The 26,098-nt window shown below is 39.4% G+C and overlaps 1 protein-coding gene across 4 annotated transcripts; it reads left to right on the top strand.

The window, feature by feature from the left end:
* The first annotated feature begins 535 nt into the window (after positions 1 to 535).
* LOC132132599 (GATOR complex protein DEPDC5-like) lies at positions 536 to 26,098 on the top strand. Of its 4 annotated transcripts, none has more exons than XM_059545035.1 (42): positions 536 to 1,017; positions 1,116 to 1,203; positions 3,345 to 3,391; positions 3,481 to 3,566; positions 3,687 to 3,770; positions 3,856 to 3,905; positions 4,386 to 4,455; positions 4,540 to 4,618; positions 4,712 to 4,773; positions 4,891 to 4,960; positions 5,049 to 5,121; positions 5,201 to 5,304; positions 6,139 to 6,213; positions 6,303 to 6,437; positions 6,514 to 6,575; positions 6,682 to 6,755; positions 10,152 to 10,221; positions 10,348 to 10,384; positions 10,476 to 10,596; positions 11,257 to 11,486; positions 11,578 to 11,778; positions 11,989 to 12,124; positions 12,223 to 12,317; positions 14,436 to 14,486; positions 17,210 to 17,366; positions 18,617 to 18,774; positions 18,900 to 19,020; positions 19,109 to 19,276; positions 19,363 to 19,594; positions 19,694 to 19,827; positions 20,017 to 20,128; positions 21,201 to 21,263; positions 22,113 to 22,249; positions 22,330 to 22,398; positions 22,484 to 22,616; positions 22,698 to 22,803; positions 23,160 to 23,399; positions 24,516 to 24,685; positions 24,845 to 25,016; positions 25,355 to 25,415; positions 25,560 to 25,642; positions 25,754 to 26,098. In XM_059545035.1, exons 1-42 carry the CDS (start codon positions 936 to 938, stop codon positions 26,047 to 26,049), a joined length of 4,794 nt encoding a protein of 1,597 aa, XP_059401018.1. In that variant the 5' UTR covers positions 536 to 935; the 3' UTR covers positions 26,050 to 26,098. The 4 variants fall into 4 exon arrangements, with proteins under 4 accessions (XP_059401018.1, XP_059401019.1, XP_059401017.1 ...); XM_059545036.1 differs by having other exon boundaries at positions 17,183 to 17,366; positions 23,160 to 23,339; XM_059545034.1 differs by having other exon boundaries at positions 17,183 to 17,366.

Below are 26,098 nucleotides of genomic sequence, written 5' to 3'. Positions count from 1 at the left end.
TAACTTGTATTTGATTCTGTTTATGGTAAAAAGAGTTAATCACCCTTTATTAGTTCAGTTTTATTGTCCTGTAGTGTTATAATCCAGAAGCTTGCCTACATGAAGGATGATTGGAATACAAAAGCCACGATGGTTCGCCAAGACTGGGCAGCACGTCAGCAAACAAATAACCAATTGTATTTCAGGACAGAATAAATATTTAATCTAGTAGAAAACAAAGTGTTTTTGGTTGACGTAACCAACCTCTGAAAATACTCTCTGAGAGGGACCACCATATCAGAACACAAATAAATGAGGGACTGACATCAAATATGATTTCAATCATTTGAATTATACTGTAGTATTAATGTCAGTATTTTGCTACATACATGTGTTTGTATTTATATATAAATAATAAATATATAGAGTACACACACACACATATTATGTGCACAAAATGTTTTATTTTGGACGCCATGAATTGTTTGACAGCACTGTAATTGAGGTGGAGGGTTATTCCCAACTGCGCTAGGCGGCGCTGTGGAGCGTTATATGTCTATTATCACAAACCCGAAGAAGACTATCCCTTTTTCCGTAAACAGCAGAAATGTTGCATTATTTCTGACAGATACAAATTAAACTATGCATTGTCGGTGTGTAAATAAATATTGACCTTCTATTTAATAAACCTGCGTCTTACAAAAAGAAGAAGTTTTTTTGCAGAGCGTTCTCTGGGATCAGAAGACATGAGTCACGCGACTTGTAAACATCCAGGAGGATGACAGACAGACAGACTGTCATGAGTTTGACTGGGTCTCTTCATCTTCAATCACTTTACGTGTCATTTAAAACCTTTGTTCCTGCATATCAGGCCGACTTGAAGGATGCAGAAATGAAGATGTTGATATTCTGCAGACTGCTTCAGCACTAGATATTTGTAAATTTGACTGTGCCTCATGAAGACGACAATGACTGTTACCATGAAGGCAAACAGGTCCTACAAACTTGTGGTGCACAAGAAGGGCTTTGGAGGGAGCGGTGAGAATGTTCTTAATGTTTACAAACTGAATTCGGTTTAGTTTATGACACTGGCTAATTTAACATCGCATCTCTTAACACTCACTCTTTCTCCACAGAGGATGAGTTGATGATGAATCCTAAAGTCTTCCCCCAGGTTAAACTGGGGGATATTGTTGAGATTGCACATCCAAACGATGAGTACAGGTGAGAGGAGCTTTCTTTCTTTCTTTCTTTCTTTTTCTTTCTTTCTTTCTTTCTTTCTTTCTTTCTTTCTTTCTTTTTCTTTCTTTCTTTTAAACGCCATACCAGCTTCTAAGGCTATATTCATGGCGATAATAAAGTGCAATCAATCAAAGGAAGCCTAGAAAAGATGGTTAAAATGTATTTCTTCTAGAAATCTAAGAACCATGTTCAGATTTACTTGATTAAAAACTTTTTCAAAAGTATCAGAGAGGAGCTTTTTGCTAATATATATATACATATGTATATATATACACATATATGTTTGTATGAAGAGTTTGGCTTTAAAACGTATAAATCCATTTTGATTAATTTGAGTAAAAAAAAATTTCTTTACCAAGAATGTGGCAAGATGAAAATAACTTTTTTCTGTTTCAAACTTTCACATAACATCTTTAGTAATCGCTCCCAAAACAAATTCAACAGGTCATCTTGTTAATGCTTTAAATTAATTACAGCAATAAAATTTCACTTAATTATGAACAAGAACATGAACAACAATATCACAGTAGAGCACAGAAATTCCAAAATGACATTTTCCTTACATTCAACTTCCAAAAGTGCATTTATCTTTGCCATGTTACATTCATTTAGTTGACTAGTGCTATGTGCTGTATTAACAAAAACATAAATGGCATTAATAAAAACGCAATATCACGTTCATATCGAATGCAATTCATCTAATGAACGCGATATAGCATAGCTTGTCAGTGATATGGCTCTGTGTATTAAATACATCTGCATAATTTCTATCTGAAACCACATGATGGAGTTTTATCAGTACTATTAATCACAGAACTGGCTAATGAGATGCCCATGGCAATCACGTGAGATTTATCGTGGAGCCCTTGTTTGTTGATCACAAAGCATAAAGTAAATGAGGAAAACTAAGTTGCCGGGTGTATTCAAAGCATCGCCGTTACTGCCTAGAGTGTGTGGAATGGTGCGCTGTGATTGGTTGAGGAGAAATATCACATTCTGCAAAAAAGGGAGACTGGCATTTGTCACGGTTTGGAAAAAAAGGGAGAAAACATGACCTAATAAATCTACGAATATCGCATTTTTTATTCCAATTAAAAATGGACTTTTCAGTACCAACAAGATACAATATTGATTTTTTAAATGGCGCTTACTGCGTTTTGGAACCAAACTCTTCATATATATATATATATATATATATATATATATATATATATATATATATATATATATATATATATATATTTATGTGTGTGTGTGTGTGTGTGTGTGTGTGTGTCTGTGTGTTAATATACTTTAAATAAAATATTTTTCATGATTTACACAATAATTAGATATTATATAGATATATTATAATAAATTATAATAACTTATCAACAATTTTTACATTTTCTAATGAAAACTAAAACAAACAAAAATATATATAAAAACTATATAGACTACATGAACTACATATTAAATATATAATATTAATATAATTTTAGGTCAATCTCAAAAATGTGTGCAGATGTCACATTTCCTCCTATAAAAAGTCATGATTTGATCATAATCTAACCTGAAATGTTTTAAAACTTGTTTGTGTGTGTGTGTGTGTATTCATATACTTGAAATAAAATATTTAAATAAAATCAACTTATTAAAATTTGTATTTATTTTTTATTTATGCTACATAAACTACATCTTTAAAAAGAAAAACTAATAAAAATGACATATACAACAAAATCACTAAAACTTTAACTAAAATAATAAAGAAAACAAAATGTCAAAATAAAAACTACTTCTGAATATTAATAAAACAACACTGTTGTATATTATATATATAATACTATTTTATAATACTATAATATAATACTGTCTTGTATATTATACATTATTGTATATTGCCCGGCATATTGGTAGCACTTTATTTTACATACTATGTACTTTTTTTATAACAATTATAATAACTGGGTAATAATTAGATACTATCCCTGAACCTACCCTAAACCTAACCTTAATCCATGTAGTTACCTTGTACTACCCAATACTTTATTGGATAAGTTCACTGTAAGCAAATACAAAGTGTAGCTGGTATATTTTTGTATGCACTGATAATATCTGTGTGTTTACAATGTCTTTGTCCTCAGTCCTCTGCTGCTGCAGGTCAAGAGTTTGAAAGAAGACCTGCAGAAAGGTGAGTTTTAAATTAGTGCTTCATTTTCTGTACTAGTAACTATTAATCGGCTATATCTCAGTGTTCATTTTCTCTTCTTCCGTTAACAGAAACTATCAGTGTAGATCAGACAGTGGCTCAGGCCTTCAAGCTTCGCGCCTACCAGGACGTCATCATCAATATTGTGGACCCAAAGGTATTTTATATGGAAATATTGTTTATTTCACAGTCCTTCTATTTTATATACACACTATATTCACAATATAGCACAGCCTCTCATACCTTGTTACCTCAATTCTCCATTGAAATTTAACAGGATGTGACTTTGGATCTGGTGGAGCTCACCTTTAAAGATCAGTATATTGGACGAGGAGACATGTGGAGACTGAAGAAGAGCTTAGTGAGTAGATTAGATTCAAATCTGCATGGGATGTTTATTTTTGATGCCTTGCAGTGATCTTTTTGTGTCCATGATGTTCTTTCAGGTGAGCACGTGTGCGTATGTGACACAGAAAGTAGAGCTTGCAGGGATCAGGTAACAACATCCATTATTACAGGCCGTCTGGAATACTTGATTCTGATTGGTCAGTTTCAGTATTTTACAGCCATATTTTTTTTAAGAAATTAATACTTTTATTCAGAAAGGATTACAGTAAAGACATTAAAAATGTTAAAAATATAGTAAATGCTGTTCTATCAATTTCTACAGAAATATGAAGTAGCACAACTGTTTTCGACACTTATGATAAGAAATGTTTGTTGAGCAGTAAATCAGCATATCAGAATGATTACTGAAGGATCATGTGGCACTGAGGACTGGAGTAATGATGCTGAAAATTCAGCTTTGCATCACAGGAATAAATTACATTTTAAAAACAGTACTTTACTGTACTTTTTAAATCAAATAAAGGCAGTCTTGGTGAGCACAAGAGAAAGCATTTAAAAATCTTACTGAACCAAAACTTTTCAACAGTAGTGTATGTCTAACCAAAAGAATCGTTTATTATGGTTTCAGGGCTCAGGCCAGTGAATTGTGGGTAAAGGGAGAGAAGGTCACTTGTGGCTACATTAGTGAAGATTCAAGGGTGAGAATCTCTCTTTGGAAATTCAGTTTGTTTTACTATCCATCTCTATATATTTTTTTATTTTCACATGTTTTCTCCATCCAGGTGGTGTTCCGGTCCACCTCTGCAATGGTTTATATATTCATTCAGATGAGCTGTGAGATGTGGGACTTTGATATTTATGGTAATTATTATTATTATTTTTTTTTATCATTATCTATATTTGAAGAGTGAATCTGTTATTTCTGGTGATTTAAGCTACTAAATTCATTCACAGGTGATCTTTACTTTGAGAAAGCTGTTAATGGTTTCCTCTCGGATCTGTTTGCCAAATGGAAAGTGAGTGTTAACTTTATAATTGACCAGTAGTAACATTATCTGCACGATATAGCTGAATATGAACATGTTCTTTGGCATTATGGGATTGTTTTTGTTCAAATGTAGCCTCTTTTCTAGGAGAAGAATTGCAGCCATGAGGTTACAGTGGTGCTGTTCTCTCGTACCTTCTACTCTGCCAAATCACTGGGTAAATGTTTCAGATTTAAAACTGGCTTGGGTCGTACGATTTGAATAATAATAATTATTATTATTATTATGTGTGTTTCTTCATGCAGAAGAGTTCCCAGAGATCCAAAGAGTGTCAGTTCGACAAGACCATAAGGGACGTTATTATGAGGATTTCTACAGGTCCAGAGGTTCACTAAGCATTAAGAACGGCAGCTTTGTACTGGTTCAAGCAGCAGTCCTTATTTTCCTTCTCTTGCAGGGTGGTGGACCAGAATGAAAGGCGTGATGAGTGGATGTCTCTACTTATCACTATTAAAAAGCTCTTCATACAGTATCCTGTGCTGGTGCGTCTTAAAGGAGCTGGTGTGTATGCAGTTCTGTACACACACACACACACACACACTCTTCTGTAAGATATCTATCATAAGATTGTTTTGGAAGAAGGCTGCATTTTTAAAAAAAAAGTAATATTGTAAAATATTATTACAATTAAAGGGGACATTACACAGTTTCTGCTAATCTCATGCTAATTTAGAGTATACAGTAGTGTTGCATCCTTCATATTTCTTTGATAAGCCTTTAGTTTTATCAGATTTACAGCTGTACCGCTTCTCTCTGAAAACAGTCAAGCTCCTGGCGGCGTGTCGTGGGCGGAGCTAAAGAGTCACGAGCATGCGCAGGTTTTGCTTAGTGATCGTCTGCAAGCTGTGACATCGACAAAAATAAAATAGCAATAAAACTTTACTGTCTTAAATTAACTGTGGCTAACGAGTTAATGAATGAAGCACATTGATGGGCGGCTCTTGCTCTCGCTCTGGTTGCTGTGTGTGCGCGCTTTTCCTGGAGAAGTGCCCATACAAAGAATCCTGCCCTTCATGATGTCATACAGGGCCATACTCAACAAAAAAACTTTCCATAACTAATACAAACCCTGAAGGAGTTTAGTTTAGTTTGTACACACATATACATATATAAACTTGTTTCTTTTATTTTATTTTTATATATGTTTTAATTTTGAACGTGTATTTCATATTTAGTTTTATATGTTCATACTTCATATTGCAGTTTTTTGAAAATTGAATATTGTTTAGAAAATGTCATTTATTATTATTTTTTAATTGTTTTTTGAAAATGCCATTATTGCGTGTGAGAGTCTTAGATTGACATACACATTTTGTTAATGTCTCAATATTGCAGATGGATTCCTGTGCGGGAGCAATTCCACGGCTGCTCAGGGGAATTATCTGGAAGCTATCAACTTGTCTTTCAATGGTTCGTATTTGTGTATTTGGTCTATAGTCCCACAGCACTATAGTAGAGCTGTTTGTGCTGATATCAGTGTCCTGTTTTGTCTCTTTCAGTCTTTGATAAGCACTACATCAACCGTAACTTTGACCGTACGGGTCAGATGTCAGTGGTCATTACTCCAGGAGTGGGTGTGTTCGAGGTGGACCGCTTGCTCATGATCCTCACCAAACAGCGAATGATTGACAACGGTCAGTGAGCGTGCTGTACATTCACTGTTTGTATTGTAGCACAGAACGGTGGATGCTAATGGTCTCTTCCTGACAGGCATCGGTGTAGATCTGGTATGCATGGGAGAGCAGCCCCTCCATGCTGTTCCACTCTTCAAGGTTGGTAAAGACCATATTACGTTTGGCATTTGAGCATAAAATAAGATCTGAATGTTTTAATACTACTAAATGGGGTTATTGTTTTTTTTATATATCATTTTATTAGTTACATAACCGTACAGTGCACGGAGACTCTAGAATTGGTGATGACTACAATCTGCCTCACTGGATCAACCACAGGTGAGATTTGAGGGTTATTGCTACCGACTGCTCGGTGGTTGCTAGGGTGTACTAACTACCCAATACACCCTAGCAACCACCGAGCTGTTGGTAGCAAGTTAGAAGAGCCCACCCTTAACTCTCAATCTTATAGGGTTGGGTTTGTCCTTTTATCAAAAATGTATGTTTTATGCATTAAATAGGAATATATAAATAAAATAGATCCACAATAGCGGTAATTAACTTTAGAATAATTTCTGATATATATCCTAAATCTAGATAAGTGTTGTGTTGTGTCATCTGTTTTACTATAGAGAAATAAACTACTTTTGTATAGTAAAATATACCTCTCAGGGAAATAATAATACAATTTATTTAAACAAAATAAATAATTGTGAAAAAGTTTGACAAATAATTAAATGCAGTGTTTTGTTTTAAATTATTAATTATATACTGATTATATATATACAGTACAGACCAAAAGTTAACCAAAAGAGTTTTCTTTATTTGCATGACTATGAAAATTGTAGTCACACACTGAAGGCATCAAAACTATGAATTAACACATGTGGAATTATATACATAACAAAAAAGTGTGAAACAACTGAAAATATGTCATATTGTAGGTTCTTCAAAGTAGCCAGCTTTTGCTTCGATTACTGCTTTGCACACTCTTGGCATTCTCTTGATGAGCTTCAAGAGGTAGTCACCTGAAATGGTCTTCCAACAGTCTTGAAGGAGTTCCCCGAGAGATGCTTAGCACTTGTTGGCCCTTTTGCCTTCACTCTGCGGTCCAGCTCACCCCTAAACCATCTCGATTGGGTTCAGGTCCGGTGACTGTGGAGGCCAGGTCATCTGGCGCAGCACCCCATCACTCTCCTTCTTGGTCAAATAGCCCTTACACAGCCTGGAGGTGTGTTTGGGGTCATTGTCCTGTTGAAAAATAAATGGTCCAACTAAACGCAAACCGGATGGAATAGCATGCCGCTGCAAGATGCTGTGGTAGCCATGCTGGTTCAGTATGCCTTCAATTTTGAATAAATCCCCAACAGTGTCACCAGCAAAGCACCCCCACACCATCACACCTCCTCCTCCATGCTTCACGGTGGGAACCAGGCATGTAGAGTCCATCCGTTCACCTTTTCTGCGTCGCACAAAGACACGCTGGTTGGAACCAAAGATCTCAAATTTGGACTCAGACCAAAGCACAGATTTCCACAGGTCTAATGTCCATTCCTTGTGTTCTTTAGCCCAAACAAGTCTCTTCTGCTTGTTGCCTTTCTTTAGCAGTGGTTTCCTAGTAGATATTCTACCATGAAGGCCTGATTCACACAGTCTCCTCTTAACAGTTGTTCTAGAGATGTGTCTGCTGATAGAACTCCGTGTGCCATTGACCTGGTCCCTAATCTGAGCTGCTGTTAACCTGCGATTTCTGAGGCTGGTGACTCGGATGAACTTATCCTCCGCAGCAGAGGTGACTCTTGGTCTTCCTTTCCTGGGGCGGTCCGGATGTGAGCCAGTTTCTTTGTAGCGCTTGATGGTTTTTGTGACTGCACTTGGGGACACTTTCAAAGTTTTCCCAATTTTTCGGACTGACTGACCTTCATTTCTTAAAGTATTGATGGCCACTCGTTTTCCTGTACTTGTAGCTGCTTTTTTCATGCCATAATACAATTTCTAACAGTCTATTCAGTAGGACTATCAGCTGTGTATCCACCTGACTTCTGCACAACACAACTGATGGTCCCAACCCCATTTATAAGGCAAGAAATCACACTTATTAAACCTGACAGGGCACACCTGTGAAGTGAAAACCATTTCAGGTGACTACCTCTTGAAGCTCATCAAGAGAATGCCAAGAATGTGCAAAGCAGTAATCAAAGCAAAAGGTGGCTACTTTGAAGAACCTACAATATGACATATTTTCAGTTGTTTCACACTTTTTTGTTATGTATATAATTCCATATATAATTCCACATGTGTTAATTCATAGTTTTGATGCCTTCAGTGTGACTCTACAATTTTCATAGTCATGAAAATAAAGAAAACTCTTTGAATGAGAAGGTGTGTCCAAACTTTTGGTCTGTACTGTATATATATATATATATATATATATATATATATATATATATATACAGTGGTGGCCAAAAGCTTTGAGAATTACATAAATATTTGAAATTGGAAAAGTTCCTGCTTAAGTTTTTATAATAGCAATTTGCATATACTCCAGAATGTTATGAAGAGTGATCAGATGAATTGCATAGTCCTTCTTTGCCATGAAAATTAACTTAATCCCAAAAATCCCTTTCCACTGCATTACATTGCTGTCATTAAAGGACCTGCTGAGATCATTTCAGTAATCGTCTTGTTAACTCAGGTGAGAATGTTGACGAGCACAAGGCTGGAGATCATTATGTCAGGCTGATTGGGTTAGAATGGCAGACTTGACATGTTAAAAGGAGGGTGATGCTTGAAATCATTGTTCTTCCATTGTTAACCATGGTGACCTGCAAAGAAATGTGTGCAGCCATCATTGCATTGCATAAAAATGGCTTCACAGGCAAGGATATTGTGGCTACTAAGATTGCACCTAAATCAACGATTTAGAGGATCATCAAGAACTTCAAGGAAAGAGGTTCAATGCTTGTAAAGAAGGCTTCAGGTCGTCCAAGAAAGTCCAGCAAGCGCCAGGATCGTCTCCTAAAGAGGATTCAGCTGCGGGATCGGAGTGCCACCAGTGCAGAGCTTGCTCAGGAATAGCAGCAGGCAGGTGTGAGTGCATCTGCACGCACAGTGAGGCCAAGACTTTTGGAAGATGGCCTGGTGTCAAGAAGGGCAGCAAAGAAGCCACTTCTCTCCAAAAAAAAACATCAGGGACAGATTGATCTTCTGCAGAAAGTATAGTGAATGGACTGCTGAGGACTGGGGCAAAGTCATATTCTCCGATAGATATATATCTATATATATAGATTGATTGATAGATAGATAGATAGATAGATAGATAGATAGATAGATAGATAGATAGATAGATAGATAGATTACTGTTATTTTATTTTAAAATGTTGTTAGTTACATGAATTAATTTCATTACACAATATTTTTGATTATACATTTGTAATAAATCAGAAAAAATAAAACCAAAAACAGAATTTGGGGAAGAATCTAGACAGATTTAATGAGGCGTTCAATTAAAAGGTAGCTCACTCTGTGGAGTTTACTTGTAAGCAAGTTATGTTTACATTTTTGAAGTATAACAAACATGTGGTATTCATTTCCTTCCCAATCACTGGTATGAAATGAATATTGAAATAATATTTTTGGCCATATCAGCTAACCCTGAAAAAAAAAAAACACAAAAAACAAACACATGTATAGGTTAATGCAGGTGAGCTCACTTTATTAAATCTGAATCTACAGCTTTTACACATCAAAGAGCCAGAACTCATGCAGCTGTTTTACACCACGGATCAAGCTGGCTGGAAAAAAGGTTAGAAATATTACACATTAACTGACAACACCTTGTGAATTTGTAACATGTTTATTATGAGAACAACTTGATGTTTGTAAAACTGCTAATGAAGTTGCTCTCACTCTGATGTCTTTTCATTTTAAGGCTCATGCTGAGAAAGCTAAAAGCAACAAAGAACATTGTAAGTAGGTCACTAGGAGGTTTTATGTTTTAGTTCAAGTTTAAATAAGGGTTTGCTGTGAACTGACTTGAGCTGGATTTCTCTTTCTCAGCTCTTGGTGCACCAAAAAATGTTGAGAACAGCCTTCCTCTCCAGGTGGACTATGATGCGTATGACGCTCAGGTCTTCAGGCTTCCTGGACCTTCCAGATCCCAGAGGTCCACCAACTTCAGGTAGATTAAACAAATCCAAATCCTGTAAAATCTTTCGTTTTTTGGGTGAACCATTACTTAAATTATGACTGTAGAATTAGAAATCTGCTTGTGGATGGGAAGACACTAGATTAGATTAGTGATGCACCAAAATTAACCAAAAATATTTGGCTAAAAATTTATTTTGGTGGGCCAAAATTATTGAAGGAAATGGTGACTTTAATTATTGTGTGTTTTGATAATATGCATTTTGATATTTTAGCCTGTGCTGTTTTTAGTTTACATGTGAACAAAACTTCATGAAAATGATTTGTAGCATCCCTCTGATCCAATAGTCGCAATAAGCTCTGTACTCTACTTGTGATATGAAACAAAGTCTCAATTTTCAAAATCCTGTGAATTTTATATTGAAATTCAAACAATAAATACAGTTTTAGCACTCTATTGTAGCGTGACAGAACTATGTAGCGCTTCAGTTCAAGCGACACATGTTGAATCTATGAGACTATGGCAAGTGTGAGTATAGATGAACTTATATATCTTGTTTAATTAATAGTGGGAGGAGTTACCATCAGCTGAGCGTCAGCTGATGGCTGGCTGTCTCGCCATGGTCTGCCTGAACTACGCTTGAGCTCCATTCAGTCGCTCAAACTACATTTAGCCTCTGATCATGTGTGTCAGGTCGAGTCGGGAGAGGGAATCAACCAGCAGGAAAAGTTGGGGCTCGACGGATGTTGGTGGAGGTGTTGCGGGTATCTCTCCCCCACCCAGGCCTACAGGACTTGAAGAACAGAGGAGCCTGCCATCAGATGACAGTCTGAGCCATGTCTCCAACATCCTGCTCATCCCTCGCACGGCTCAGGGCCAGTACGAGGTCAGCAGCTCCCTGGGGTACACCAGCTGCACAAGAGGTACAGAACCCATCAGAGTGCACCTGTGTGTTGATGTAGACTGAAACATCTGGTTGATGTTTGCTGCTTCTCGTCGGTCTCATTGTTGCAGAATTGCTAGAAAAGATGGTAGATTCCCAGAGGGACTCCAGTGCTCCGGGCCGCTTCACAGTAGGAAGCGCTGAGTCCACTCTGCACATACGACCGGGCGGTTACACGCCCCAGAGGGCTCTCATCAACCCGTTCGCCCCCTCACGCATGCCAATGAAACTCACCTCCAACCGCCGCCGCTGGATGCACACATTTCCTGTTGGTAAGTGATACACATGAAATGCTTGCTTCTGATCCGTCAGTCTGCATCCTGTGGTCAAATATTCAGCATATGGACAGTGCTGGGTAGTAACCGATTACATGTAATCTGAATTGTGTAATCATATTCCAAAAGATTATATTACATTTAGAAATATTCAGACTAGAGTCTGTTCTCTACATGTTTTTGTATAATATTGTGTGGATGTTCAAGGTCCTTCTGGAGAGGCAATCCAAATCCACCATCAGACGCGACAGAACATGGCAGAGCTGCAGGTTAGTGAGCAGAGAGACCCGGCTCGTACCTCTGCTGAGCTGCTAGAACTGGCCTATCACGAAGCTACGGGAAGGTCAGTCACATACACATGAGTAAGAGGTTATTTGGAATGGGAAAATGGACCACTGTGATAAAGTTAGAGACTAATGATGATGTAAATGTGTGTTTTAGCAAGCGGACAGTATCCCGTCAAGCAGGAGAGAATGGACTGTATATCACTGGAGTTCCTGATATCTCTGGAAGCCCAGCAAGTAGCAACAGCACTGGTGCCTAATTTTCTTCTATATTTACCTCTAAATAGCTGATTCTTTTTAGTAGGGTTATGCGCATCTCGTCAGTAAAGCCGGTTCTCTAATCAGCGGTAAATTCCCTCAGGTGCGTGATTTCACATAGAGCAGCTGTTACTACACGGAGCCATTGTTAACTGAGAAGCTGCGCAAATCCACTTCATTTTCAGCGTTTATTTGCGCATCTTCTCAGTTAACAATGGCTCCGTGTAGTAACAGCTGCTCTATGTGAAATCACGCACCTGAGGGAATTTACAGACGAGATGCGCATTAACGATCGGCCGATCATGATCGGAGCAGCACTACTTTTTAGTGAACCAGAAATATATAGCAAGTTGTAGTCTGATTCCCAAATATAATGTCCCAAATCAAGAACAAACAAGTCCCAAACAAATGACTCTTGTGACCTTGTTTCCTTGAATCAAAACCCATGCAGTGTGATTGATGTAGTCTGATTCCTGAATAAATGACTCTTATGAGTTGGTTCTTTGTAGCAAATGAAAAAAACAAAATGCCGCTGGTAGAGACTGATCCCCAAACAGATCACTTTTATGAGTCGTTTCTTTGTAGCAAATCAATAAACATACAATATGACTAGTGTAGTCCAAGACCCAAACAAATGACTCTTGTGATCTGGTTCTTTGTTGTGAATCAAAAAACTTGCAGCATGACTGGTATAGTCTCATTCGGGAGTAAATGAACTTAAATGAGTTAGTTCTTTGTAGCAAATCAAAGACATACAACACAACTTGTGTAGTCTAAGTCCCAAACAAATGATGTCCTTGACCGTTTTTTTTTTTTTTTTTGCAGCGATTCACAAAACATGCAGCAAATGAATCTCATGAACTGGTCCATTTACTTTCTTTGAAAGGGGTCAAATTATGCTCTTTTACAAAGTCTTGGTTTTGTTTTGGGGGTGTACTATAACAGGCTCTCATACTAGGTTGTTTGAAAAACATTATTTTTCACATATTTTATGAAAAAAACACCTCTCCCCCCAGTCTGGCATGAACAGCTCAAATAGGTCTTGTATCAAATGAAGGCCCACCTTCTGAAATATGAAATGTGCTGTGATTGGTTAGCTGGGCCAGTCTGTGATGTGATTGGTTAGCTGGGTCAGTCTGTGATGTGATTGGTTAGCTGGGCCAGTGTGTGTTATGTTTGGTTAGCTGGGTCACTCTGTGCTATGATTGGTTAGCTGGGCCAGTGTGTGTGTTGTGATTGGTTAGCTGGGTCACTCTGTGCTATGATTGGTTAGCTGGGCCAGTGTGTGTGCTATGATTGGTTAGCTGGGCCAGTCTGTGTTATGATTGGTTAGCTGGGCCAGTCTGTGCTGTGATTGGTTAGCTGGGTCACTCTGTGCTATGATTGGTTAGCTGGGACAGTCTGTGCTATGATTGGTTAGCTGGGCCAGTGTGTGTGTTGTGATTGGTTAGCTGGGTCACTCTGTGCTATGATTGGTTAGCTGGGCCAGTCTGTGTTGTGATTGGTTAGCTGGACCAGTGTGTGTTGCGATTGGTTAGCTGGACCAGTGTGTGTTGTGATTGACAGCACTTGGCGCCTAGTCAGAAAATGTCATGCCCCTTACCATAGCCGCCTGCTGCGAGTTTCAGTGTAAATTGAATTTCAGTGTATGGTCAAAATCAAATTAATTTGAGCGTGATTTAAACCTGGATGATTGTAACCACTCTAAGTTAATCTGCCTTTGGAAAGCTAGTGTGTCTCCCACATAGTGATAACACTCATTGTCTTCTCTAGTTCAGCTCAACCAGGTCTCGTCCCATTCGTCTGTATCTGTGATATCACAAATTCCAGAAAATATGCATTGTAGTCCAAAAGTGTAGTTCGTTGTAGTTTTTAAAAAGTGATTTCTGTTAATAAAATATCTCCTTTTGAACAGGACTTTGAGCTTTGTAACTTTGCAGATGTTTTTTATGCTCAAACAGCAACATTACAGACTAACTAAAGTTGAAAATGTGAAAAAGCATAATAGGACCCCTTTCATTTCTATTATTACATTGTCTGGTCATCAAATGACTGTTCTTTATGAAACCAGACTTTGAGTTCACATTCTTGTTACTGCTCTTGCTTTTACAGGAACACCAGTGAACCGTAGTTCCTTTGAGGATTACTCCAGTCCAGATCCGAGTGAGTTCTTCCCCATCATTGAAGATACTCACTCACTCAAAAACATTTCCAGTATCCATTCACTTTCACATGATAATTTAAATATATACCCTCAGAAATTTGTTAGAGGCAATTACTTAAATTCAAACATATTTCAAAGGGAAGGGGGTTTGGGCAGGAAATCTGAAATCTATTGTTGAATGATTTAAGGTATTTAAGTCTTTCCTCATATCTTTTGATTTTGGCACTTTTGGGTTAGGAACCTCAAATTTGGTGTGTCCACAAGTGAATTACTGTCCTTTATCTTTGTTAAAGGTTGTTTGGGTATCTTGAGCCAGTGGAGTAGATCATACACTGGGTGCACAATTATTAGGCAAGTTGTATTTGAGGATTAATTTCGTTATTGTACAACTACAGTGCTCTTTGTCAATTCAAAAATGTTAACAAACCCTCAAACCTGAATTATTAAGTAGTAAAAGTGAAGTTTTGGCCTTCTTAATAGAATATCTACATGTTCACCATTATTAGGCAACTATTAGTGTGCAGAATTATGCAACTAAATGGAAAACAACGATTTTCCCATCTCACTTGTTTATTTTCACCTATTTACAAATGAACATTTCTGAAATTTCAAAAAGAAAACCTCAGTGACCAATATAGCCACTCTTATTTTCGATAACAGTCACAAGCCTTCCATTCACGGAGTCAGTCAGTTTCTTGATCTGGTCAGAATCAACTTTTTGTGCAGCCGCAACCACAGCCTCCCAGACACTGTTCAGAGAGGTCTACGGTTTACATTCACTGTAAATTCCCTGCTTAAGAAGGGCCCAAAAGTTCTCAATAGGGTTTAAGTCAGGTGAAGAAGGTGGCCATGTCATTAGTTTTTCATGGCCTTTACTGGCCATCCACACAGTGGAGTACTTTGATGCATGTGATGGAGCATTGTCTTGCATAAATAAAGTCTTCCTGAAACAAGCAGACTTTTTCCTGTACCACTGCTTGAAGAAAGTGTCTTCAAAAAATTGGCAGTAGGTCTGAGATTTTGAGTCCATTTTCAACCTGAAAAGGTCCAACTAGCTCATCTTTAATATACCTGCCCATACCAGCACCTCACCTCCACCTTGCTGGCGTCTGAGTCGAAGTGGAGCTCTGTGTCCGTTACTGACCCAACCACGGGCCCATCCATCTGGTCCTTCAAGAGTCACTCTCATCTCATCAGTCCACAAAACCTTTGAAAAATCTGTCTTCAGATATTTCTTGGCCCATTCTTGACATTTCAACTTATGTGTCTTGTTCAGAGGTGGTCGGGTTTCAGCCTTTCTTACCTTGGCCATGTCTCTGAGAACTGAACACCTTGTACTTCTTGACACTCCAGGTAGGTTGCAGTGGTGGAATATGGCAGCACTGGAGGATAATGGGTTCCTGGTAGCTTCATGTTTGTTTAAATACAATAAGCATTCAAGTTTATAAAGCTTGGACTTGGAAATTATGGATAAAATTATGATATGGTCAAAATAATCACTTGCCTAAAAATTGTGCACACAGTGTATAAATGGAGTCGATTGGCTGTGTTTATGGTTGAAAGTTTGATGAACGAAAAAGGTGGTCCACAACCTCTGAGGGAATTCACTATTCAGTTGCGCCACTTGAGCATTTGTTATAACCTGAATCTTGTTCACACCCCACCCGCAGTTTAACAGAATTAAATATATTTGTTCATTAGGGTGTAACTAGTGTAGGATAAGCTAGCAGGCTAATTGGCTACTGATATTCACAAATAAGAATTTAACAGAATTTAAATAAGAGTTCCTTTAGTATTTCTTGGGTGTGGGCTAAGCTAACACATTAATTGGCTGGTCATATTCACAAAAAAAAAAAAAAGATTTGAATATTTGTCCTGTTAGATTGTAAACGGTGTAGGGTAAGCTAGCACGTTAATCTGCTAGTGATATTCCCAAATAAGATGCATCTAGCATATCTAGCTGACAGGAAAACTGTGGTAATAACTGAATCAGGTGCTAAAGCTTAAACGAAATATTTCTAGCAATGTGCGCAATTCATTTAGTGAATTCCACCTCAGATTTTTATGGGATTTCTGGCTTTCTCTCTGTACCATCTTCCCCCAGGGATTTCACTATTTCCAAAGTTCCCCTTTCTCTCTAATCAAGTATCAAACTTCAAGTCCCTCCCACTCATAAGCTTTGTAATCCTCAATAAAATCACCAATGGCGAGAATGTTAAATCACACTGCCGCACTCAGATTCTCACGCATGCCTTGCCTGAATGCTAAGAGTACTGGTCGTCTTTTCTGTTTTCTGTGTTGTACAGATGGCCTTTCACACGTATTACTCATCAGTGATGTCATGATGCTCACAGTGCCTTTAGTGCATGTTAATATTGCATGTAGTGTTTACTGTAATTTCAGTTCAATTACAACAATGATGGTAACACACTCCTTTTTCAATTACAACAATGATGGTAACACACTCCTTTTTCTTTTCCCACATTCTCTTTCTCCTTGTTCTGCGTGTTGGTATGTGTCTGTCTGCCTGAAACTGTTCACCTTCTGCTCTTTCACCTTTCTCTCTCAATCTGTCTGCTAATTTTCAACCGGGCCTGACGTGTGAATGTGTATGAATGTAATTTGTTGCGTCCATGTGGTACGTTTGTCATGCGCTATGGGGTGCTGTGTGTGTGTGATGGGGGTGCCCCTGAAGTCCTGCTGCTGTCTGCCCCTCCGACAGTGCCTAGTTTTTGCTGCACGGTCGGGGTGGATTGGAAGTCCCTTACCACTCCCGCCTGTCTCCCCCTCACGACCGATTACTTTCCCGACCGCCAAACCCTGCAGAATGACTACACGGAGGGCTGCTATGACCTGCTGCCACACACGGACCTGGAGAGGTACAAAGACATTAGGGATTGGGTGGTATAGGTCAAAAACGGACTTTCATATTTGTTGTATTATGTGTATGCACTATATACACTGCCTGGCCAAGAAAAACTCACTGTTTGGATTTAAGTAAGCAAATACTGAAGTCTTGGATCAATATTGCAATGATTAATATGTTTCTGGCATGATTGTTTGGCAACAATACTTTCAACCCTATCTGATATAGTGCATAGTTTTTTATTTCTTAAACGACCATGTTGGAAGACATACTCATGTACATATTCCAGGATCAATTTTACGCACGTCGTGATTTTGCTGAGTTAGATGTGTTCCTAGGTCAACATATTTTGTTGACCCTGGAACGACATTTTACTCCAAAAATATATTCTTGACCATATCCCTACACCTAAACCTAACCTTAACCATGAGTAATCCCTAAAATATGAGGAAATGATAGATGAATGACACTGATGTACAAGTACCAAACAGTAATTTTAAGCGTAAATTCACAAAATCTATAAACTGGTTCTTCAAATCTGATTGGTTAATCACAATGTTGTTCCAGGGACAACAAAGATGTTGTCCCAGGAACATGTCTCACTTGGTAAAATCAGGTTCTGCCGATTTTACAGGGTGCTTTGACTCAAGATCTACAAAAGATATACAAGGTATCTTTTTTTACATCTCAATATATACCAGATCTCGGCCAAAAAGTAATGCAACTCTTGATAGAAATAAATGTTGTGGTGATGTTGCATGACATTTACAAAATGGTACAACAATGAAAGCACAATGTTATCATTATGTTATCCTAAAATATTAAGTATTTGCTTATTTAAATCCAATCAGTGACAATTTTGGCCAGGCAGTGTATATATCGGCTGATGTAGAGTACAACAGTTGGCTTCTAGGAGTAAAAATGCCATTCATTTTCTCCATAGGAGAATTGATTTTAACTGTAGCTTTAAACCTTTAATACAGACCTACTGTGAGCTACGAGGTTGTTAAGGGTATATGCTTTTGTTAAAGCCATCAGCCCCCATTATTTCATCTTTTTAAATAATCATATTTGTTACTGTTTGTAACTGTTAATCATGATTCCACAAATAAATCTCCACCAATCCAAGAACTGAAACAAGAAAATTTGCCAAAAGAGCACTTTAGCACCTGCATACTACCATGAAGCACTGAGAAAGAGTCTGGCTAGAAAAATGTATATTGAAGATCTAAGTCCGAAATTAATACCCTCCATCATTTGTAGGCGTGACGATGAGTCTCCAGTGATGATGGCCCATCAGGTGTTTGAAGAGTTCATCTGTCAGCGTCTGATGCAAGGCTATCAGATCATTGTACATCCTAACAGGAAGCCACAGCCGGCTATAGCCCCGCCCCTCAGCAGCAGCCCCCTTTATTCCCGAGGTACATCCCCTATTGGACGCCCCACAGCTCTGCAAACTAGTTTGGATTTTAAAAAAAACAGACTTCTTGTTATAAATCACACTCCGTTGTAATGTAGGTGAGAGATTTAAAGGTGTGTTTTTCAGCGCTGGTGTCTCGACGTAAACCAGAGGAGGAGGAGAGTGTTTACTGGCTCAGTATGGGAAGAACCTTTCATAAAGTCTGCCTTAAAGATAAGATCATTACTGTCACCCGCTATCTCCCAAAGTCAGTTTATCTTTTTTAGTCATTCAGTTTCAGTTAATGTCATTTGTTCTTCTAGAAATGCCCAAAAGTGTGTTTTGTGTGTCTTTAGGTATCCCTATGAATCCACACAGATTCAGTACAGCTACAATCTGTGCCCTCCACATGCAGACGCCCACTTCCTTCCATTTTGGGTGGAGTTCAGCCACGAGCGGCTGGAGGAGTACAAGTGGAACTACCTGGACCAGTACATCTGCTCTGCCGGCTCAGAGGACTTCAGGCAAGTGGCTTTACTAGCACCACGGCTCTGACACAAAATCTACATAGGCAGATGCCCATAAGAAACCAATCCTCTCTCTTCCACAGTCTTATTGACTCTCTGAAGTTCTGGCGGACACGCTTCTTGCTGCTGCCAGCGGGCGGAGCCAGGCGAGTGGCAGATTGTGAGGGTCACTGGGACGTGTATGGGGAGGGAATAGGGGCAGGACGAGATGGCCTCTCTGGCACCGGGGACTGGTCTCTTTTGGATGGATTTATCCGCTTTTTGGAAGGCCTGAACAGGATTCGTCGGCGTCACCGATCTGATCGAATTATCCGCGTGAGTGTAGCACAGCTACAAGATAAGCACAAATTAGTCATTAAAGGGATAAAACCACCCATCATGGTAATACAATAACAATTGCTCTGTTATTTACAGAAAGGAGCCACCATTAAAGGCCTGATGGTGACAGGATCCCTTTCACCCTGCAACCCAGAACCTATAGCACCCCCTGTGGGCAAAAAGGGCACCTCTGCTCTCTCTGTACTTCTGGAGCTGGATCAGACACAGAAGTGAGTTGTGCAGGCAAATTTCGGGACACCAAACAAAATAAAATACAGCAGTGCTACATCAATGTGAAACGATTTTGCGTAGCAGAAACATTGAGATTCGGACTTTTCTCTAGTGCCGCATATGGTTTTATAAAATGCCAGAGATTCCAGGCTTTTTTCTAATGCTGGTGTGATGTCTTTTATCTGCAGGAGTTTAGAAGAGCAGCAGCTTGCTGCTCAGCATGGTGGGAAATCATGTGGTCCTCTCAGTGATGCTGCCAGCGTTGCCCTAACAACCACCTATGTTGACAGCCCCCGTAAGGTGAGAGCCTGAGGCAGACTGCCGAACGGACTGTGCTTTCGTCTACTTCCTGGCTTCCTGCGTGTCTCTTTGTGCTTTTTGAGTGGGAAACAGAGCTATTATATTGGTACAATGTGTATTGCTTGCCGGCTTATTGATTTATTTTTGTCAAATTTTCACTTTTGTCTGCTTGGTTTAAGGACTGATCACAGTATTTGAAACAGAATTAAAAGTTGGTATTAAAGGTGCACTAAGCGAGGTGCAAACATGCCCACACCCCAACAGGACCTCGCCCCTATTTTGATAACTCCCCCTCATAGGCATACACAACCCTGGCAGCGACGATGGTGGATCTGCCGTGCCTGCCGACAGCAGCATATTCAAGCAAAAGCCAACACAGGAAAGTTGTGTGAAAAAGCAAGATAAACGTAACTCACCTATCAAGAAGAAACAAAGCAAGCGTCCGAGTCCAGGCCTTCCCGCTCCTTCAGTTCTCTCCACCGCTAGAAAGCTGCTCTGATATTTATGGGGGTCCTACCTCTTGCATGATTATAACCTTTTTTAAATATTTTGTTCCTCTGAAATGTTCTTTTTCGTCTCGCTATCTATAATCGATCTGCTGATATCCGTCATGTGTGCTCACTCAGTGCTATCTTCTCCCTATCTTTACTAGAAACGCCCCTTAGTGCTGATTGGATGCGAGTGTGTTTTGGGACTTGGTCTGACGCTGTGGTCAAAAGCTTTTATAAAAAAAAATCGCTTAGTGCACATTTAAATGCAATTATTTAAAAATGCCACAATAATGTAATATTGGGGGGTTAATGTGTGATTAGTTGCATATAGTATCATTAATGCAGTTCAACATTTTTAAGCAAATGACGGCACTATTTTTCATTTAGATTTTTTTTTAATCTCCCTTTTGTCTCAGTATTAAATCATGGTTATTGTTTGCAGTGGGTTTATGTTTTCTTGCTTCTTCCTTGCCTCTTTTAATCTTTGCCTCTTCCTCTTCCATTACGGCCTTGCTCTTGCTCTGTTCTCTGGGGGCCATTTTCTCTCTTTCTGGTGTTTTTCTACTCTAACATGCTGACAGGACGCTGCCTTCATTTTGGACTTTATTCGTAGTCCACGTTCCTCCTACACCTTTCACTCTCAGGTCAGTCAATGCCCTCTCTCTGCTCTGTGAGAGCCATCTGTCTCTCGCAATGCACGTACAGTGTGTGCATACAAACCATGAGTGCATGCCTGCATACTTGTCGAACCTCTCACTGGCATTAAAATGTGAAGGTTGTTCCTATTTGGTGTTTTTGTAGTCATAGTGGTAACGAAGAGTCATTCCTGTTTGTCTGTGTACCCATAATCAATATAACAAAATGTAAAAGCTATATTAGATTCACTTCATTTAACATCTTAACCACTATGAGTTCTGCTGTATTGTTAGACTGCATGGCCAGTGAAAGAATGCATGTGCACTTTTCATTCAATCTCACTGCACATCCTGAGCTCATTATTGGAGTACTGCTCATCTCACATAGCCAGATTTTTGTCTAGCGGCATACAGTAACTGTTCCACATTGCAGCTAATTCTGGCCAGGAGCAGATGGGAAGTAGTCACATTTTGCTTTTTTTTTTTACTACATGGTATTTAGTGGCCGGTATATCTAACACTTATGATACCAAAGTAATGGACTAGCTTGCAATAAATTGACAAATCATTTAAATAATGTCAAAGTGGTTTACGAAAGGATATTATGAAGACAGCATCAAAGAAATTGGTAGAAATTTTGTGTAGACAAGTACCAGATATTATCTATGTAAGATGCATTCCTGCTAGTCAGATGGCATGAATATATTTTGCACCCTTGTCAGTCCTGTGTAGAGCTGTTTTTAGACTTGTTTGCATGATGATTTATATCTTCAAATGTAAGAGTTCTTGTGCATGAAGGTGTAAAGGAGCACTGCATTTCTAATGTTGTATATTACACATCCCCACTAGGTTCCTCAGCTGCCAGCTGAACAGGTTCCAGCAAATCACATTGAGGGTGGGTTGTCAGACAAAGGAGGAAACCAACCAGGAGAGAGAACATCAGCTACATCCCAAGCCACAGGAGACCCAACCCTAGGCACTGGTGGAGAGACTGGGTAAGAGAATGCCTTAATTTATTCCAACTATCAGAGCATGGCTTCGTACATTAAACTCAGAAAGTTCCACTTTCATAAAGGTCCAGTGGATTAAGCCTTTCCTCATCTTCCACACTAATGGAGATCCTGGAAGCCATTAAGCATCCCACGTGAGAGTCTTTTAATCCTTAATTATTTATTAGTGTTCTGTTATGTCACCCATGTGTGATATAAATTGACTTCCTGTGCTTGCAGCACTGGAGTGCAGCTTTTGCCAGAGCAGAGGGGCCTGCCTCCCAACTGCTTTGTCAGTGCTGAGGTTGTACATTGGCTGGTCAGCACTGTGGAGAATGTTGCCACACAAGGCATTGCAGTAGAAATCATGCAGGTAAAATTGAGAACATTGCAGAAGTCACAGTGGCTTGTGTTTGAATTTTAAATCCTGAATCTCTCCATGACACTCCTATAGAAAATGCTGGATGAAGGTCTAATAATGCATGCCTCCGGTGATGCCATGCGGACGTTTGTTTATGGGTTCTACCTCTACCGGATTGTCGACAAGGAATATGAAAAGGGTAAGAACTGAATTGACTGTCAAGATTACTTGTCTAGGGTTTGCCAAGTTTCTGCAGAGTAGGTTGCTGCTAACTGTTCCTACTGTATCCAGCTGTATCAAGGGAGATTCATTTTCAATAAGATGTTGCAATATCTGGTGTGCACAAGACCAGCCACTTCATACAGTTGGATACTGCAGAGAATGATCGCCTACTAGAAACCAGCAGCACAGTGATACTATAACCTCCAGTGATTTTAACTGATATCAGTGTTAAGGTTGCAGATCCTGTGAGCATATGCTTGCAGATCCTGAATCCCATTGTTATCATGATTGTGTCTTGGTGCTTCATGAAAACAGAGCTCTTTTCCCCTGCAGCTTCTACGACTCAGCTGCCCCCAGCGGGAGCCAATGTATGGTCAGCTGCAGCTTTGGAGGACTTAGCCCTGTTTCAGAGGAAGTGGTTTGAGGTGGCCTTTGTTATGGAGGAACGTCGGCCTTGTGACTTACCTGCCTTCCTCCTCCCCTGGTTGCCCAGCCGGCCAGCCTCGTATGCAAGTAGGCATAGCTCCTTCAGCCGCAGCTTCGGTGGACGCAGCCAAACTGCTGCACTGCTAGGTACACACAGCCGGCTCTGACGCCAGAGCAGCCATGCTCCGGACCTTAAAGCAGTATGCCACACTCCCTACCCCGAAAGTTCTGGAAGACTAGTTGAGTGAATGAGTCACACAAAGTCAAATCATTTCTTTGCATATTACTAAAACATTGAGATACCATCTATGCCATCTACTAGTCAACCTAACATCAATTGGAAACTTTCACAACTCAACTAACATATAAAGATCAACAACAACATCACTGAATGACTGCACGCAACACTAAATTCTTCTTAGAAAATATCAAGCTAAGGTTTTGATCCAACCACTTCCATCAAGTGCAAGATGCAAGTCTAATCATCTGACTTTGTGTGACTCTTCTCCATTCCGGGACTGCATGCTGTTATAGAAAAGTAGTCCATCTTTAGTTCACCCTGTTCATTCCCACAATTCCCAAATCATGTTGATTACATCGTGATTCTCTTTCTAACTGATCTAGACAGTGTTTGCAATTCTGCCATAAGCCATCAATTGGTTTTGACGGTGCTTACACTCTCCAAATAACATGGTTACATGTATTCTACCCAGTCAGGGCACAAATTGCTTTGCAAGCTGTTCCAATCAGAGCATGGACTGATGCCCCAATACACCAATCAAAGCGCTGTGTTGGGTGGGCTATAATTATGTCTTGTACACCAGTAGTGCATGCTGTGGTGAAGTATTGGCTGTGGTCCAGTAGTGCTGTGGTATGGGTTCTTCCTGCTCTCCTCCATCTGTCATGTTGTCCCGCTAGATGTATGATGTTCCTGCATTGTTCTCAAACCTGAGAAAAGCTTTTCCTCAATCCCATTGCCTTTCTGACTTTACTGCACTCAGCTTTCAGTGTTTTCCTGCCATAGAAGCTTCATACATCATACTTGCCTTTAATACACTGCATGATGGAAAATTGCTCTAGATCTTAGAATAATTAGTTCAATTCATTCTCAATATTCGTTTCAGATGTCATTGAACACTAACTGCCATAAACTCTTTTATCGCAATTACTCTCCATTGACCCATTAAAGGTTTCCCATTTCTCATTTCATTCTTTTGGCAATTTCTACTCTTTCTCGCTCTGTTTTTGCCCCTCCTCTCTCAGCTGCCACGGTTCCAGAGCAGAAAACAGTCACCTTGGACGTTGATGTGAACAATCGCAGTGATCGGACTGAATGGTGCAGTTGCTATTACCATGGAAACTTCTCCCTCAGCGCTGCCTTTGAAATCAAGCTGCACTGGATGGCTGTTACTGCAGCCGTACTCTTTGAGATGGTAAGCATAGGATGAGTATAGTTTAAAAAATCCTGAATAATTGAGGATTATCCAGCAAAGTCAACCAGAAACATGTAGTTAACTACTATCAACTAAGGGTGCAAACATAACATCTAAGGTTGAGGCATAGTCCTGTAGCACTGGAGTCTTCTTTTTCAGGTGCAAGGCTGGCACAGAAAGGCGGCATCTTGTGGGTTCCTGCTTGTACCTGTGTTGGAGGTTCCCTTTGCTTTGTCATCGTACCTGTATGGTGACCCACTCCGTGCTCAGTTGTTTATCCCCTTAAACATCCAGTGCCTGCTAAAGGAGGGCTGTGATAGCCTGTTTGAGGGTGAGGACAAAGTAACAGATTGAATGGTGTGTTGGTTGTAGAAGTCTGAAAATCCCCAAATTTAGTGAATAGATGGCTCTGTTTGGTGTTTGCCCCTTGCTAAGCTAACACTGTGATAAAATCCTAGATACTTAGTGCACAAATATTAGTTAAATAGTCTGTTTTGGTATCTAATGACATTTTAATATATTTATGATCATCATTTCTCTCCTTCATCCACCATCTTGGATGGATTCTTTCACAAAATTTCTCACAATATCTTGTGGAATTACCTTTTGTCTTTTAATGTTAAGTAAAAGTATGATATCCTCCATAACAACACTGCTTTACTTGTTTAGGGTTTGAGCCAGAGACATACTGGGACAGAATGCAGTTGTTTCAGGAGGCCATACTCTTCAGGTAAAGAAAATATATTTCTCAAACTTAGGGGTTACTGATGTGAACACAGTTGAGTGCATCTAATTTATTTCTAGTATCTATTTATCTAGGTGTAATGGTCTTGTGTTTGTCCTCATTAAAATTAATTCCTTTTTTTCATTCAAGATTTGGCTTTGTTCAAGACAAATTCTCAGCATCAGCTTTTAACTTTCCATCAGAGAACAAACCTCAATACATCCATGTAACAGGTACAAGCTTTTATCAATGATATAAACTATACTAGCACTGATTTTTACTTTTGTCTATCTCTTTGTCTTGGTCTATTGCGATTATTCAGGAATGTTCATCCCTTTATCCAGGTACAGTTTTTCTTCAGCTGCCTTACTCAAAAAGAAAATACTCCGGTGGACAGCGGCGACGCCGTAACTCCGCTAACTCCTCTAGTCAGAATCTATTTGGTTCTGAGGAGCGAGTGGGCTACAATTGGGCCTACAACACCATGCTGACCAAAGCCTGGAGGACTGGCGTGCTGGGGGACGAGAAACTGGCTGACCGCCTGCTGCGAGATTTCACAGACTTTTGTGCCAACAAGGATAATCGACTGGTGACCTACTGGGAAAGCTGTGTTGAGAAAATGAACGCAAGTGCCCCTTAAGAAAAGACAGTTGAGGAAAGGCAATAGATACTGTGTCAGAGAACACGGA

Source organism: Carassius carassius, chromosome 49, assembly GCF_963082965.1.
Source record: "Carassius carassius chromosome 49, fCarCar2.1, whole genome shotgun sequence".
NCBI classification, from domain to species: Eukaryota; Metazoa; Chordata; class Actinopteri; order Cypriniformes; family Cyprinidae; genus Carassius; species Carassius carassius.
The sequence above is the reverse complement of the archived record's forward strand: the minus strand, read 5'-3'. Positions and strand labels throughout refer to the sequence as shown.